The sequence below is a fragment of the Malus sylvestris genome, chromosome 12 (assembly GCF_916048215.2).
Source record: "Malus sylvestris chromosome 12, drMalSylv7.2, whole genome shotgun sequence".
Taxonomy (NCBI): Eukaryota; Viridiplantae; Streptophyta; class Magnoliopsida; order Rosales; family Rosaceae; genus Malus; species Malus sylvestris.
The window spans coordinates 7,171,520-7,188,839 of NC_062271.1; the positions used below are offsets into that span (position 1 = coordinate 7,171,520).

Consider the following 17,320-nt stretch of genomic DNA (forward strand, 5'->3'; position numbering starts at 1 on the left):
AGAGTAGAAAAATGTTACATGAGTTCAAATAAAATTTTCCTTTACACAATCATACTTTTATATAATCGATTTTCCAATTTTTTTTAACGATTATAAGTCAAATATCCTTTAGCCAAAATAATGTCAATGAGTTCAAAGTTAGGAATTTGAGTAATTCTAGGTATATCAACTTTTTAAAAGGAAAACTAATGAAAATAGCTTGAAAACTTTGAGTTTTAATGATAAGGACAAAATAAATGGTAAAGTGAATAGTATCAGGTTTGACTTTTTAGTGTAAAAATGTGGTTTTTCGTTAAAGTAAACAGTACCGTGGATTTTTCGTTACAACTACCCTTTTTAAATCCAATTTGTAAATCATAGATCTGCCATATAATATACAAAATTTACCTTAGTTTAAAAAGTTGGTGTACTAGCATTGCAGGGCTGAAATGCAATTTTCCCAAAAAAAGAACAAAAGAACAGAACAGGCAAACAGTTGCGAACCTTGGACTGGACAGAGGCTGTCATCACTCAGCAAAACACCATCGAGAAAGGGACGGGCTGAAGCTTTTGTTGGGTGCTCGAATTCGATCCAAAGCCTCGATCTTTAGCCAAATCTAAATCCATTGAGCCATAAAGCCTTGATCTTTCACTGCCGATAAACTCGCTGACGAGTTTTGGTCATAACCCAGAAGAGCAAAAAGCAATGCAGGTAAGAAATTCTTCGCCCTGAAATTAAATTAAATGAATTACTTGTATAGTTTTTGTTTTTATTTTTTTGAATTTTTTGTAATATACAATGACAACAAACATTCTTCTTATTAAAAAATAAAAAATAAAAAATAAAAAAAGAGGAATTTTAACAATTCTTGTTTTTAAAAAATGAACATTTTAAAATTTAAAACAAAAATAAGGTTTTTTTTTGGCAGTGAATTAGAACCCTTCAATTCCATATAATCCAATATTCCATAAGATTTTATCAATCCGTTGTGAAAATTGTTGTTTCAGCAGGGAAGCACTTTCAGACTTGCTTTAGCCTCCTCAATTGGAGAAGCTACAAACTGAATAGTAATGTGATACCAAGAAATTCAATCCTTGTTAAACCAAGTCACTAACTTTTGTAGGAAAAGAGCAGTTTGGAGCCAGTAAGGTTAGGATATATGTAAACTTTATTGGGGATAGCCATGATAGAAGGAGAATTCAATATGTCAATGATATTACCAGATTTAACTTGCCACATTGTCCCGCCTGTATACAGTTTTTGCCCTGCAAAGAATGCTTGTCCATGCCCAAGAAGCTCTATAACCCTGTGTTTAGAGTTAGGGCCTACTTCATAATGCTTTCTCTGGCACAGGAAGAGCCTATTTCATAGAGCTTCCCTGCATATGTGATACCGTATGTATTCCTTGATTTACTGTTATATTGAGCCATTCTTATAAAGATTCACCTCTTAAAAACCTGTTAAGCTTGAAAGGACTTTTGAACCAATTTACCAACAAAAATAAATTGATAGGGGGTAGGGGATGCCTGCTTAACAAAAGAACTCCTTACAGAATCCATAGAAAATGAAAAAGCTTCCAAAATCTTCATCTCTTTTGCTCTTCACGCTGCCGTTCCTGAGCATTTAATACCACCACAACTGCATACTATCCAAGCACTTGATCAGTTAGTAGCTGTAAAAACAACGTGAGTTTAATGAAGGAAACAGGGTGTCAACCAACTTCTTAATTTTCCCAAGACAAGGTATAAAATTATAAAAAGTGCACATTTATTTTCCAGATCTTACTATTATTCTAGCAGCATTTTTTCTTGTTTGCTTCCATAAATTTCAAAGTTTGGTTGTGTTCAGTTTGATTTCCTAATTGTTGTCATAGTTGTGTTGGTTATTGTATTTCTTAAATCAATCTAATAATTTAAGAGAATGACAACAAAGAAGTGTTCGGTTTGGTTTTCTAATTGTTTTCATAGTTTTGGTTATTCTATTTCTTAAATCAATCTAGTAATTTAAGAGAATGACGACAGAGAGAAGATTACGTTGTAATACTCTGACCTTTTCTTTTTATCTTTTGTTTTTAGCTCGATTCAAAGTGTGATTACAACTCGAGAAAGAGAAAAGAAAATAAGTATGACTACAACTTGGCAGACCGAATCAGTGAGTTGACTGATGAACTTCTTGTTAGTTTACTGACCCTCTTGCCGCTAAAGGAAGCAGCAGCTACTAGTATCCTTTCTAAGCGATGGCATTATGTGTGGCGGTATGTGTTGGCATCTACAAGGACTCTTAACTTTGATGCCGGGAAAACATTATGCAATTTGATTGACCTCAATCGAGACGAACGAGAACAGAAAATCTGTAAGTATGTTGATTGGGTGAATAGTGTGGTGGAGCAGCATACTTGGCCAAACGTTGAACGATTCAGAGTTGCTTTTGATTTAGATGATAGGTTTTCAAATTCCATTAATAAATGGATTCAATTTGCACTGAAAAAGAGAGCTCAAGTTCTTGAGTTGGACTTCTCAGAAGATGGTGTTTATCGTCGACGGAAATCATGCTATAATTTTCCCCATGAACTTTTAGGTATTGAAAGAGGCTCTGCTTCTACAGCCTTGTATTGTGATATTCTGAGCCTAAACCCTTGTGTATACCTTGGCTTTAAGTCACTCAAAGTTCTTCATTTCAGTTATGTTGATGTGGGTCAAGAAGTTCTTGAATACTTCTTATCTAATTGTCCAGTTCTTGAACGATTATCAGTGTTCCATGCCCCAAATTTGTTAAATCTAAGGGTTGTTGGTCCATCAATTGCATTGAAGTGCTTAGATATTGAACGATGTGGAAATATTGAAAGCGTTGAGATTTGTAATGCAAACCTTGTTTCATTTAATTATGTTGGAAATGAGTTCCACTTGCTTGTTAGGAATGTACCGCGGCTTAGTCAGGTATCCATCTCTGAGAACTGTATCTGCAATAATTTCATAGAGGTAGTCTTCACCCAACTTTCGGGGTGTCTTTCTCATCTAGAGATTCTCAAACTGACTGGTGAAGAAATAGTGGTGAGTACTTGGTGTATATAATTATCATGTGTCGATTTCCCATATATTTGTTGAATTACGTTGGTTCCTTACTTTTTGTTTGGCTTTCAGTCGTACAAGAGGGATCGAGTATTTCCTATACTAGCAAATCTAAAGCATTTGGAATTAATAATGGGAGAAGATGATGCTTCTGCTCTTCTTCAACTAACTTGCTTCATGAGGGCATCTCCTTGCTTGCACAGACTTGTGTTATACTTGAAGGTATGGATTTTCTGATGCAGTAAAGCTTGGTTTTATATGTGAACATTGGGTGATTGTATTAATGAGATTGATTAGCTGGCTTTGAAATTTTAGTACCATGCTGTTATGTGATGCATCTTTTACTTTCATTATGAAACATACATTGTTTTTCATATAAAATGGCAAAGTCATGTTTACCACTGTAATGAAACGAGGTAAACGGATCATATGTTTCTAGAACCTAATTCAAGTATTCTTCAATTGATAACTATTATCTTGTTAACTTGAAGTTGGGGGCGTGCACACACACACACACATACTTATAATGCCCTTATACAGTTGGAGTGACCCTTTGGTATGCTAGACTCTTTAGGTTGAACTTCTGTGTTACCATTATTTCTTCGACCCTTTTTACTGCTGTGTGTTAGATCCTGTTAGATCCTTTTGCCTATATATACGTTTTTACTTTGTAGCTGATCAAGCTAATCTAATTTTTGGTGAAATGGATGTTAGGGTGGTTTCTATAATGAACATTTTACAGGGTATTGTGGATCTGTGTTTACAAACATCAGTTTCAAGTTTCAACTTCGTAGATCTTTTTCTTCCATTCCATCCACTGCCGATTCTGAAGAACAAAAAACGTACCAAATAGATTGAACTTTGGTGTCTAGTGGACTGTTAGTGGTAACTGGAAGCTGTGGATTGTGTTTTTGTCCTAATAATGTCCTTGAGTCCTTGGTTTTTGGTACAACCCATTGAGCGGAACACAGGACAGAACTAAAAGAAGATCTTTAAAATGACAAGTTGTTCCTTTTTTCTTTCGTTTTTAAACTCATGGTTAGCCTGTCCTGCCACTGTTTCATATTCGAATATGTATGAAGACTTGTAAGTTTAATGGTTAATAATTTTATCTGGTAGCTAAACTCAACGGAATTTCGAATTTCCTGTTGCATGTACACACTAAATTGTTGTTTCCTTGCTGCAGAAGGAGTACGCAACATCCAAGAGACGGGAAATAAAATATAAGAAGGCCCCCAAATGCTTCCATAATCACCTCAAGGTATTGGAACTGGTAGGGTATGTTGGTCACACGAGTGAGTTAGAACTTGTCAAGTTCTTTGCAAAGACTGCTGTTAAACTGGAGAAAATTGTGATGAAAGGAAACGAGGACCGATGGGGGAAAATGATAAAGGACGCTGATGCTCAGAAGCTTAAAGAAAAACTGCCTTCAACTCTAGAACTTTTATACCTGTAGAAAGTAGGAGCGCAGTACTTAATTTATCTAGAGATTGTTTCGGTACTTGGCAGTTAACAGTAATATATTAGTTTTTCCATTTTTACCTTATTCGTTATCAAGCCATCCCTAAGCTTCATCAACTCAATTTTGATGTCTAATTCCTCCACTACTACATCAGTTATGCATCCAAGTAGATGACTCAACATCTTGGATTGCTTGACCATTGGGATTGAAAAATGTGAAACAAAATTAATGAAAAGGTTAAAATTTGCTGCTGGATTGACAAAATGTGTTAAATTTTGTGCTATTGAGTTTGAAACGGTACCTTCTTTATCTCTTATTTCCGTTTTTCAGAATGCTGAAGATTTTAGTTACGAAAGCCCTCGCTGCTGCTTGGTCATTTAGTTGACTCCTTGCTGCCAGTCCATTCCAATGCGCTATGTTGTTCAAAAGATGTGAATATAAACTTCCTGAAACCTTTTGTTCTTGTGCTATGTACACTAAGTTGTTTCCTTGCTGCGGTTGTATCAAGTATGCGGAAGAAGAGAAATGAGATTTAAGAAAGCATCGAAATGCTCTTATCGCTATCCCAAGCTAGTGGAAATTGTAGAGTACGATGGTTGCGCAAGTGATTTTGAAATCGTCAACTTCTTGATAGAATGCTGTTGAGCTGGAGAAAATTGTTATTGATCCCACTATTAAGGGTACAAGTCAGCAATATAGTTAGAAATATACTTAGCAAATTTATTAGTATTGATTAGAGTTGTTAGGCTTACTAGTATAAAAACAAAGTGTGTAATTTTCATTCTTCCAATCAATACAAATCATATTTCTCTCTCTAAACTCTCTCTCTCTCTCTCTAACATCTCTGTGTTCATCCTTCTGTTCATCGTTTCTTCTTGATTTTCTCTTCAATTCCCAAACATTTCAATGTAGTTAACATGGTATCAGAGCCACCAGGCTCACGCCATGGATCATGCTCCGCCAACGGTCTCGCGAAAGCATTCAACAAAACGATGTGCAACCTCCTGAAGAAGGTAATCGGCCGAAGAAAGAGAGACTAGCAAGAAAGAATAAGTGAAGCACTTTGGGCATATAGGACGACACATAGAACTCCTACCCAAGCTACGCCTTATTCTCTCGTATATGGCATGGAAGTTGTTCTGCCACTCGAAAGTCAAATCCCCTCACTAAGGATGGCTATACAATAAGGCTTAACTGAAGAGGAAAATGCGAAGCTACGACTTCAAGAGTTAGAAGCACTCAACGAAAGAAGGCTCGAAGCTCAACAACACTTGGAATGATACCAAGCACGGCTGTCTAAGGCATTCAACGAGAAAGTCCGCCCAAGGTCTTTCCAAACTGGAGATCTTGTCTTGGCATTACGAAGGTCTATCATCACAACTCACAAGACAAAAAACAAGTTCACATCAAAGTGGGATGGACCTTACGTAATACAAGAGGTATACACCAATGACGCCTACTTAATCATGGCAAAAGACAACTTAAAGATTGGCCCCATCAATGGTAGATTCTTGAAGCATTACTACCCCTAAACCAAACAGCAAATGCTCCTCGCCTGCACGAGTCTCAACTGCACACGGCACAATGCTCCTCGTCTGCATGAGCCTAAATTGCACACGGCACAACACTCCTTGCTCACATGAGCTTAAAAGGTGACACTCAACGTTCCTTGTTCGCATGAGCTTAAAAGCCGACACTCAATGCTCCTCGCATGCATGAACCTAAACTGCACACGACACAACACTCCTTGTTAACATGAGCTTAAAAGGCGACACTCAACGCTCCTTGTTCGCACAAGCTTAAAAGGCGACACTCAATACTCCTCGCCTACATGAGCCTAAATTGCACACGGCACAAAGCTCCTAGCCTGCATGAGCCTAAATTGCACATGGCACAAAGCTCATCGCCTGTATAAGCCTAAACTGCACACGGCAAAATGCTCATCGCCCGTAAGAGCCTACAATGCACATGGCATAAAGCTTTTCGCCTGCACAAGCCTAAACTGCACACAGCATAATGCTTCTTGTTCACATGAGTTTAAAAGGCGGCAACAATGCTCCTCATTCGCACGAGCTTAAAATGCGACACCCAATGCTTCTTGTTCGCATGAGCTTAAAAGGCAACACTCAATGCTCCTCACCTACACGAGCCTAAACTGCACACGGCATAATGCTCCTCGCTTGCATGAGCCTAAACTACATGACACAATGCTCCTCGCCTGCATGAGCCTAAACTACATACGGCACAATGCTCCTTGTTAGCACAAGCTTAAAAGGCAACACCCAACACTCTTGGCTCACAATAGCATAAACTATGTACGGCAAAACGAAAAGCAAAATCACCATAAAAATTTCATCACTCCTTTGAACTACGTCATGACTTGATCCCTCCTCAACCGAGGATACATAGGCAATTTAAAACTTTAAAACCTCAAGTACAGTCACATCATCAACAAAAACACAAACAGTTTGAAGAATAAAGAGCAAATTCAAGAATGTGAATACTTTATTTCTTTAAGGGAAGAATTCGGCTACAAAGCCATATTACAAAATGAGCAAAAAAAACAAAGACGGCTTCTCCAATAGTCGACAATGTGCTATTCCAAGCCATAGCTGCGCTATGGATGCGATCACCAAGAAGCTCAAACAAAGCCGGCGGATTGTCACGAACATGGTGCGAAAGATTCAAGATAAGAATCATCGATGTACACCTTTTCTTCTTCGTATTTGGTCGACCAAAATATGTCACCTTCTAAGATACTTCAAAAGAACACGACTTGAAATGCATCGAGTTGTCTTTCACAGGAAGAGCAAGCGCCTTAGGGCCAGTCAACGGCGCACAAAGCTTCAACGTTGTTCCCCTATCTTGCAAATCACCTTCCTTCGCAAGAATGGTGATGGTATTGCTCTTAAAGCACTTGAAAAATACCATGGTTGCAACAAAAAAACAAGGCAACATAAGCATAAGAGTGAGGTGGCAAGAAGAAAGAAAATTGCTTCACTAAAACAAAAGACATGAGAGACAAACTTCATGAGCGTTGAAAGATGGCGATGACAAAGTCACAACGACGAAGAGAAATCAGCCACAAAGCTTGAGCAGCACAGCAAAGAGGGCAGCTACAAGATGGTCCTTCAAAGCACGCTACAGTAGCAAAGAAAACCAAAATGCTACGCAATCACACTACGTAACCCCGCAGTGATTACGCAAGCAATTTCTTGCACTACACAGCAACGTCACCGCTGAAGGAAAACTGCGACCAAAAAGCACTACACAGCAAAACCCCACTACAGTCTTTTGCACAGCACCACGTGGTAAAAAGTGACGCAATGCAACAAGCTCCAAGAAAGTAGCCCACATCAGCAACAGCAAGCAACCACGGCAACAACAAGCAGCAAGCACACGACAAGGGTGTTTTGTGACAAAAACACACACCCAATTGTCCTATATATAGGGGTCAATTGCTTCCTAATGTTATAAGGGAGAGTACATACCAAATAGAAAAAGGAAAATCAAAAGAAGGAAGTACATTCCAACCAAAAGAAGGAAGCAAATTCCAACTAAAAAATGGCAAGTTTCAACCAATCTACGAAAGCAGGACGTTTTTTATGATAATTCAACTTTCCAGATGAGTTTTGATGCAAGGCCAATTGGAGAAGGAAGCTAAGAGGCTGATAATCGTTGTGTCCAAATTTCATAATTTTCCCTAAAGCTAAACATTCCAATTTTCAAAGTTAATCCAGCAAAAGTTGTTTTCCAGTCAGAACTGCGCAACTGTGGGAAAATGACGAGTTGAAGGCTTTCTTGATTTTTCCTAGTGGTGTGCGATATATGCCTAAAACGATAAGAGATAAAACTACGTTTCCCATATTTTTACAGAACTTTCCAGAAGAGAAATCGACCTCAAACTTCACATGAAAATCAGATGACGTGTTTCCCAAACCAAGGACCCAAACCAAAAGGGAAAATACCCTCTTTGCCGTGGAATAGAAAAAGGGAAAGGAAAAAAAATGCAAATCATACTTACCCAAGGACAAGCATTAAATCTTTCCCAAACCTTGAAGGAAATCACCAAAGATTTCCAACACTTTGAAGGAAATCACCCTCATTACCAAAATTGAAGGAGGTTCCTACTTAAGGAAGGAAAAACATTTTTTTTTTCCTACAACCACAAGGAAAAAAAATTCAAAATACACCAAATGTATTTTGTCAAAATTATGGAAAATCAATATACACAATAAGTATGTGCCGATTTATCCATTTCCAAAATTTCTTTCAAGATCAAGCATCTACGACCCTTGAAGAAATTTTGCATTGCATTCAAGATCAAGCATACGGCCCTTGAAGAAAAGTTTAATTCAAGATTAAGCCTCTACGGCCCTTGAAGAAAATTTTCATTTCTTTCAAAATCAAGCCTCAAAGGCCCTTGAAGAAATGTTTTGTTCAAGATCAAGCATTTACGGCGCTTGAAGAAAATTTTTATTTAATTCAAAACCAAGCTTCAGCGGCCCTTGAAGAAATATTCCGTTCAAGAAATACGCTTCAACGGCCCTTGACGAAATTCATAATTTCAATTCAAAACATATGCCTCTACGGCCCTTGAAGAAGCAAACTAATTCAAGATCAAGGCTCGACGACCCTTGAGTTAGAATATTCACATTACAGGACTTCAAAACATGTTTCCTACATGTGACAAGCACATGCCTACAACATGCCTTGAAGTGGGGGCATTTGTAGACATGTAAATTTCGTTGCATACAAATAATGCATCACAAAGCTCCACGTGACATATGACTCATCACAAATGAACAAGTCATCAATGACATGTGGCACAAATCAAGCAAAGGAAGCTCAAAAGCATTCCTAAAATGCCACAAAGGGGAAGAAATCTCCTTAAAATCGGCAAGGGGCCCAATTGCTCCCAAAACCAGAAAGAAAGCTAAATTAACTTCACAAAACAAGCAAGAATTAAAGATTGCTCGCAAAATAAGCAAGAAAGCCCTATAATTCGGCCAAGCAAGGGCAAGTGGCTGAAATTAAGACACAAAACATGCCTAAATTCTCCTGTGGACGAATCAAAACACAAATCAAGCCAAATCCACCCAAAGGCACGGCTTTGGAAGTCTATAAATACAAGGTCCCAAGACAAGCACAAGGTCGACAATTTCTATATTCAAGGTCGGCAATTTCTACATTCAAGGTGGACAATTTCTTCATTCAAGGCCGAAATTCTCACAAAAGGAGAACCTCTGCCAAATCTTTGAAGCTAAAACGCTGCGAAAGCTCTCTTCAAAGAACATTCAACCAAAGCCAAAGCTTTCTTTCGACCTAAGCCGAAGCATTCCCTTGAAGAATCAACAAGCACTTGTACCGATTCCTTCAAGACTTTGTTGCAAGCTCAAAATTTGTAACGACATTCTATTCAAGATCAAGTCACCAAGACCCTTGAATCAACAAAATCATACATCAACATCACCTTTGTCGCAGCCCTAAACCTGAGGTGAAGACCATCCACACATTGTTTAAAGCTCAAAACTTGAAGCAATCGTTCAACTGTTCGACCGAGATCAAGTCATCGCAACCCTTGGATCCACAACCTACGCATCTACATCAAATTTGAAGACTGAATCAGAGGAAAGTTGTAAATAGAGATTGTAACCCTACAAATTCATCAATACAAATCTACTTTGTATACGTGTTCTTGTTTCATTCAATATAGAATTTTCGTGTTTACAGTTGTACATACAAAATTCGTGAAATCTATTCATTTCACACTTAGGCTCTTGTAATCGATGAACCTCAGCATACTCCTGGTTCATGAAATCTATTCATTTCACACTTATTCATATCTTTATTTTTTATTTTTTATTTTTATATTGTGCATGTAGTCTGAATAAACAAAAGCAAGTTTCTAAAAAGGGTGCTCATTTCACACTTTCGTGTTTAGAAAGTTAGGTTGATATAATATTTGTTCTAAAACAAGTTTCTAAAAAGGGTGCTCATTTACTTATTTTATTGTATTTCAGCAATTCTTCACTTATTAATTAATTTCATAATCATATTACTTTGTCATTATCATATAAAACTAAAAAAGTTTTTGCTTTTTCGTTGCAAAAATTACTCGATAGTGAAGTAATATTATGGCACATAACAAGTAGTTTGTAATAGTTCCAATTTAAATAATTTATCTCCCATTCCGTTATTTTTAACATATTACGTAAATACCAAAATTTGAAACTCTCGTATCTACTATCCCATAGCAATTCAGTATGTTGCTTATTTAGTTTTAAAGGTAATTACGTTTTTTTATTTTTAGAATGATTCCTACTTTCACCTTATTCCTTATAAGTATTGAGCCACATGCCTTAAACTTAACTCCATCAAATACATCATTCTCTGAGAAAATTAAAAGTTACTCGTTCTTCGAAGCATGGCCGGAATAAACATCTTTCCAATTGCGGTAGTTTTGTTTTTGGTGAGTAACACATTTCCGATGTTGGAGGCAATAGATGAGAAGGCTTTAGCTGAGTGCAAAAAACATTTCTCCATAAAGTATGCACACGATGCATACAACTACATTTTTCACGGACAATCGATTAGTGACAAAAGTTGTCGAGCTTCTGTTCATCTTGGTTGATGAGTGTTGCTGACTAGTCAGACAAGCACGTATATAGATTTTAAATTGCAGGTTATTCCACCTGCTACCAATTTCACCTCCAACCCAAAAAAAAACCCTTCCAGCTGGCCAAATGGAATAAGGCAAGTGGTGGGCCAACACCAGCCCGTCCAAAAGTTTGAACAAGATAAGCCCGACCTTGTGCCAGAAGGCAAGCTGATGTCAGCTGCCTTTTTTTTTTTTTGTCGTACATGTGTAATGCACGTTGGACAAACGGCTAGTGGCTAATAGCAACTGCATGGGTGGGCCCCACTGCAGCAAACCAATAATAGAGCCCAAAGACTCCATAACGTGGCTTGCTGTGAGTCGTTGGATTTCCAACGGCTAGATGATCTTAACCATTAGATTTCCAATGAAAAAAAAAATAGAAAATGTTGCTATTGGGACACGTGGCACATTTTGGTGTGTCTGATTTCATATCAGTTTGAAAATCAACTGCCAAGATTAATCGAATGGTAAAGAAATTTTAAAAAATAGGAAAAATAAGGGGAAAAAATTAGGAATTTTTTTTATATTGTTATTCTATAAATACCCAACCATCTTCTTCATTTCCCCATCACGACTCAATAAATTCAAAACTAATTTATTCCTCCATCTACCTTTTCGTGCAAATATATTGTTGCATTAAAAATGACAAATAGATACTAGCGTATAGATACTTTAGGTTGTATATGTCTCTTTACTGCAATTGAGGAAATTAATCATGCCTATTCTTAGATTCCCTGAATTCTCCTTCCCCTAACAACTAACTATTTAACACGCCAACTCTTTCGTTCTATTGAAGCCTACACGAACTTATAATAGACTTCCACCCCAATTCTTCTTCAAGCACATTTCTTCTTATATGTCCAAATCAGTTCAAACCTAACCCAATCCATTTGAGATCTAAAAAATTCCGGATATAGGAATCATTCACATCTAACATAAGGAGACGATTTTGTAACTATGGGAAATATAATTTTCACTCTTTTCTTCTTTTGCAAAAACTCTATTCAATTTTTTCTCTTCATTCTCCTTTAATTTATTCAATCTAAATGTCAAAAACAAACGTGAGTTTCAAGAGAACAAAATGACCGTGTGGATAATACTTTCCTTGATTATTGAAGGTTTGGTTGAATGAAGTCTAATTGACAATTCATTAGGGCTGGAAATCTTTCCCAACAATCCCAAACCAAACCAAAAAAAATCTCAATCCCATACCGAAAATTCTCAAACGTATAATACCGAAATTTTCGAGATCCATACCGAACTGATTCCGAACTTTTTGGTACGGAAATCGGGATTACATATTCAATAGTTAGGGAATCCCTAACCAAACCAAATATATGTATATATATATATATATATATATTTATTTATTTATTTTGGTTGGATGCATGTTGAATTTAAATATTTTGATAGTAGACTATATTAGAAGTAAAAGTATGAAATTAGGCTGTTTGAAACTTTGGAATGTCAATTTGACTTGGTATGAATGAATTGGCATTTTAATTAGTATGAAATTTCAAATTGGTATAAGGTAAAAAGCCTAAATTTCAATTGATATAAAATTGGGTAACAAAATTTCAGGCCAAAAGCCCAAATTTTAGCTCACAACCCAAAAATATCAAATTTCATCCCAAAAGCCAAAAACCCAAAAACTTTTCGGGAATACCGAAATTTGGGTTTGAAATTAGTCTTCTTATTCCCATTCTGAAATTTTTTTAGTTTGGAATTGGGATCCCACTTTTGGATCCCATACCGAACCACTCCTACAATCCATGAGTGTCTATAAAATGATCCATTTAAGAATCCATCTTTAATTTGTCCAAGGGTTGGATTTGGTTACCATCTACAACACCTCAAGCCTCTATCAACCAAAACACATGAGCCAAAAATAATCCCGAAATTCATGAAGGCAACACATAGACTTTCAGCCAAAAAAGAAAATACTGCCCTTATTAAATGAGTCGGGCATCCTACGCACAACTCAGCATCCTTGTACATGCAAGCAACAGAATACGAATGCTCAGAGTTCCACTGCCCGTGGAAAAAATCAAAGGTATTTAATGATAGGATTATCTCTAAATCCTATTATTAATACACTCCCAATTGAAGACAAACCCTATCAAGTAAGTAATTCAATTTATATTTAATCAAGACAATTACCTTTAATTCCAAGATATTATTTACACAATATCTTGGGAATATTCTCACCAAATCCTACCCTAATGGTCGGTCACTCTCCCTATAAATTCCCTATTTCTCCACCAAGAATGGTACGCCTTTTCTATACAGTGAAAATCTTAAATACTCCCTCTTTTCAGAGATACTAACTTATGCATCAGAAATACACTGCCAAAACCACAGGCGCATGAGGCTTTTGGTCTTTGATCAAAGTTCCAAAACCGCGGGTGCATGAGGCTTTTTGTTTTTTATCAAAGTTGTTAATTGTTTTGCAGGTGCATTTTTGTTAAGACCGAAGACGGCAAAAATTTGCATCAACAGCATATATAACGGCATTCATATTATACTGTAAAAATATCATTACAGTTTAACCAAATGCCAAATCCCAAATGATCTGTTGAACAACAGACACAAAAAACCATGCCCAACCAACCTTATCTTTCTTTCCCCCATCAGAACTGAATCCGTGAAGTTTAATTTACATACAAGGCAACCAAAAATTGCAGTCATTTGTAACTCCAATGTTTAGAATGAAGATCAATGCTCCTCAAAGGTAGAGAAGTCGATAACTGCCTCGTGGGTCTTCGAGTCAAGGGACTGAAGTGATCTCACAACTTCAGACATTGATGGTCTTTTCTCCGGCATCACAGAAGTGCAACGGAGAGCGATTTCTAAAGCTCCTAGTATCTCTTGCTGGGAAGAATTTCCGATCTTGGGATCAAGAACTTGGACAGCCCCATTTGTAATGTTGACCTTTCGTCGCACCCACTTTACAATGTCAAGAGATTTAGATGGCTCTGCTTGCTCTGCTGGCCGGCCTGTCACTAGCTCCAGTAGTACAACACCAAAGCTGTAAACATCCATTTGTTCAGTTGCTTTCTTATTGTACTTGCTTTCTGCAAACAACAAATAAATGTCATAAGAGCGTGACCAAATTTTTCAGTATACATTAGCTATACAAATATTTGGCAGCATGTCAGCATGTCATGAGTGTTTTCATCACATTTTGATTACTATCAACATATTTCAATGACCAAGAAAATATTCGAAGACCACAGATACGATATATAATCTGAGAGATTGCAATGCAACTTAAGATACAGATGATGAGTAGATAGCAATAGTTCCAGAGAAAACAATAGTACGAGCATAAATTTGCAGCAACAAACTACAGGCATAAATCCTTTCAATTCCCACTTCTCTTACCTGGCGCATTGTAACAGGATAGAGCAGATTCCGAAGCCATGGTTAACTGAAAGGCAGCTTCTCCCACAATTCTGTCAAGAGCAAAATCTGTGAGCTTTGGTTCAAACTCTGCGTCCAGAAGGATATTGTTTGACTTGAGATTTCTATGAAGCAAATGAGGAACATAATCTTTGTGAATGTATGCCAGTCCTTGCGCAATGCCAATGGCAATTCTCAATCTAACACTCCACTGCAAGTTAAAATCAGGTCTGCAGATCAAATCCCCCAAGCTCCCTTTCTGTTGGAATTCATATATCAGAAATATCGAATCATCGCAATAGCAAAATCCCAGAACTTTTACAATGTGCTTATGCCTGATCTTGGCCAAGGTCTTGATCTCAGCCTTCAAAGCTTTCGAAGACTGGATCCCAAAATTCACAAGCTTCTTCACAGCAACAAGTTCATTACTTGGTAAACTTACAATGTAAACTCTACCAAATACTCCACCACACCCTGCAGCAGTTTTCTCATCCATTCCCATCATCAAGTCATGCTCAGTGACTCTGAGAGGATAAAAGAACACCGAACGCCAAAGGCCAACTTGAGCTCTCTGCTTATAATATCGATTATAAAAGATAAACCCACCAGTGATAATGAGAGTCCCAACAGCAAAAGCTATAGATACCAAGACACATGTCAAGGTTGTAAAATCAAAAGAATGGTGTCTTGGCTGGTCATCAGAACAAGAATCGAGTAATCCTGAACCGCAAAGGTCAGGATTTCCTTGAAGAAATGAAGCTGGGAGTCCTGCAATAAGAGAGTAGGGAACTCTACCAGATAGCTGATTAAAGGAAACATTAAAGAGTGCAAGCTTCAAGTTCTGAAGCGCCTGTGGCAGGGGACCAGTAAGCTTATTATCCGAAAGATCAAGGTAAGTTAGCACTGGTAATTCCCCAAGGGATTGTGGGATATTCCCACTAAGACTGTTGTCTGCCAAAGACAGTGACACTAGCTTCCTGCATTTTTTAACCTCCGGAATTTGACCCGAAAGCGAATTGTGGGAGAGATTCATTATACTCATAACAGGGGAGTCACAGAAATTTGTAGGGAGCTCACCATATAAACCATTAAGAGAAGCAGAGAATCTATACAGGCTCTTGACTAGCCCAAGACCATGAGGAATTTTGCTAGTGAAGTTGTTGTTATCTATTTGAACCTGCTCCAATTGAACAGCCATTGATACCGAATCAGGTATTTCACCCGAAAACCGATTATTCTCAGCTCTCAAGAGCTTAATTTTGGGCAATGACCATAACCCAACTGGGAAATCCCCAGAAAACAAATTGTTCTGAACTTCAAACACCTCAAGCCTTAAGCATTCACTAATGGAGTCAGGTATTGTACCATTGAACACATTTGTGTGAAGGCTGAGGTTTATAAGGTACTTTCCACTACAGATGCCATTTGGGAAAAACCCAGAAAGCCTATTCTCTGAAACATCAAAAGACACCAAGTTCTTGAGAGAAAACCCTAGCATCTGAGGAACCCTACCTGTTAAGTTATTTTGGGAAAAGTCCAAAACACTCAAACTTTGTAAACCCACCAAGGAATTAGGAATTACACCATGAAAACCAGAGCTTTGCAAGAACAACTTCTCAAGCTTCACAAGCTTCCCAATGTCGGTGGGAATCTCACTCACCAAGTAAGTATTTTGAGACAGATCAAGAACAACTAGCTCAGTCAAATTCCCAAAAATAGAAGGCACACTACCTGAAAATAGCAAATTTGATTTAGATCAGTAAATAATTTCATATTCCGTCGTGTCAATGAACACTTGATTTGCTAACATTGTCAATAGAAAATTTTCCTCTTCAATTAAGGTCAATATCGAAAGCAAAAAATATTGGTCGACTTAATTCTAATATCGAAAATATTTTTTACCTCAAGCGAAATACTCATATGAAAGCAAGTTGCTTTCCAACTAAGATCAATATCAAAAGCACATAACGTTGATTGACATAATCGTAAATTCGAAAATGTTTTGTGACCCCAAACGAAATGCCCTACCCGAAAGCAAGTTGCTACCCAAGTTGAGAACTTGGAGGTTGTGGAGTGCACCAAGGCCTTGTGGGATGCTTCCTTCAACATGGTTTATGCTCAAGTCAAGAACTTTCAAGTTACCAAACTGAGAAATCTGGTTTAAAAGTGTACCCCAGATTAAATTGTTGCTGAGATTCAAAGTCTCCAGAGAAGTGCACTGAGAGAGGTGGAGAGGGATGGGCTGGTTGAAGAAGTTGTCAGCAAGGTTGAGCTCTGACAGATAAGGGAGCCCACAGATTGAAGGTGAAATGTCACCTGAAAGGTTGAAGCTTTGGAGGTTGAGGGAGGTGACAGAAAGTGTGGCGGTGGTGGTGGTGGTGGTGGTAGTGGTGGCGGCGGTGCAGGTGATTCCAGCCCATTGGCAGTGGTGGGTGGCGGAGGTGTTGGACCAGCTTGAGAGAGAATTTTGGGGGTCTTTAATGGAGGCCTTGAATGTGAGAAGAATGTCTGGTTCAGATAACAATGCTGAAGTAAGAAGGAAAAACATGGAGATTGTTAGAGAGAGAAGCAATGGATATCTGCAGGAAGCAGCCATTGGAGGAGGAGAGAGAGAGAGAGAGAAACCTATCAGTGAAGCGGGGAGAGAGTGAGTATACGTGAGTATACGAGAGTCAGAAGAAAGAGGAGTTGAGGATTTGCTGGGTTTGTTTGATGGGTCGAGGGGGCTATCAGCAAAAAATGCAACA

General features: G+C 37.8%; 2 protein-coding genes across 3 annotated transcripts; one reads left to right on the plus strand and one right to left on the minus strand.

Moving 5' to 3' along the window:
* The first annotated feature begins 453 nt into the window (after nt 1-453).
* LOC126591935 (putative FBD-associated F-box protein At5g56700) lies at nt 454-5,329 on the plus strand. Of its 2 annotated transcripts, XM_050257652.1 has the most exons (5): nt 454-691; nt 2,056-3,030; nt 3,121-3,270; nt 4,235-4,309; nt 4,841-5,329. In XM_050257652.1, exons 1-5 carry the CDS (start codon nt 686-688, stop codon nt 4,889-4,891), a joined length of 1,257 nt encoding a protein of 418 aa, XP_050113609.1. In that variant the 5' UTR covers nt 454-685; the 3' UTR covers nt 4,892-5,329. The 2 variants fall into 2 exon arrangements, with proteins under 2 accessions (XP_050113609.1, XP_050113608.1); XM_050257651.1 differs by lacking the exon at nt 4,841-5,329 and having other exon boundaries at nt 4,235-4,594.
* An 8,343-nt stretch (nt 5,330-13,672) lies between these two features.
* On the minus strand, nt 13,673-17,320 carry LOC126594579 (probably inactive leucine-rich repeat receptor-like protein kinase At5g06940). The gene is made up of 3 exons (XM_050260939.1): nt 16,602-17,320; nt 14,556-16,304; nt 13,673-14,245 (listed from the first exon to the last, which is right to left on the minus strand). Exons 1-3 carry the CDS (start codon nt 17,167-17,169, stop codon nt 13,887-13,889), a joined length of 2,676 nt encoding a protein of 891 aa, XP_050116896.1. The 5' UTR covers nt 17,170-17,320; the 3' UTR covers nt 13,673-13,886.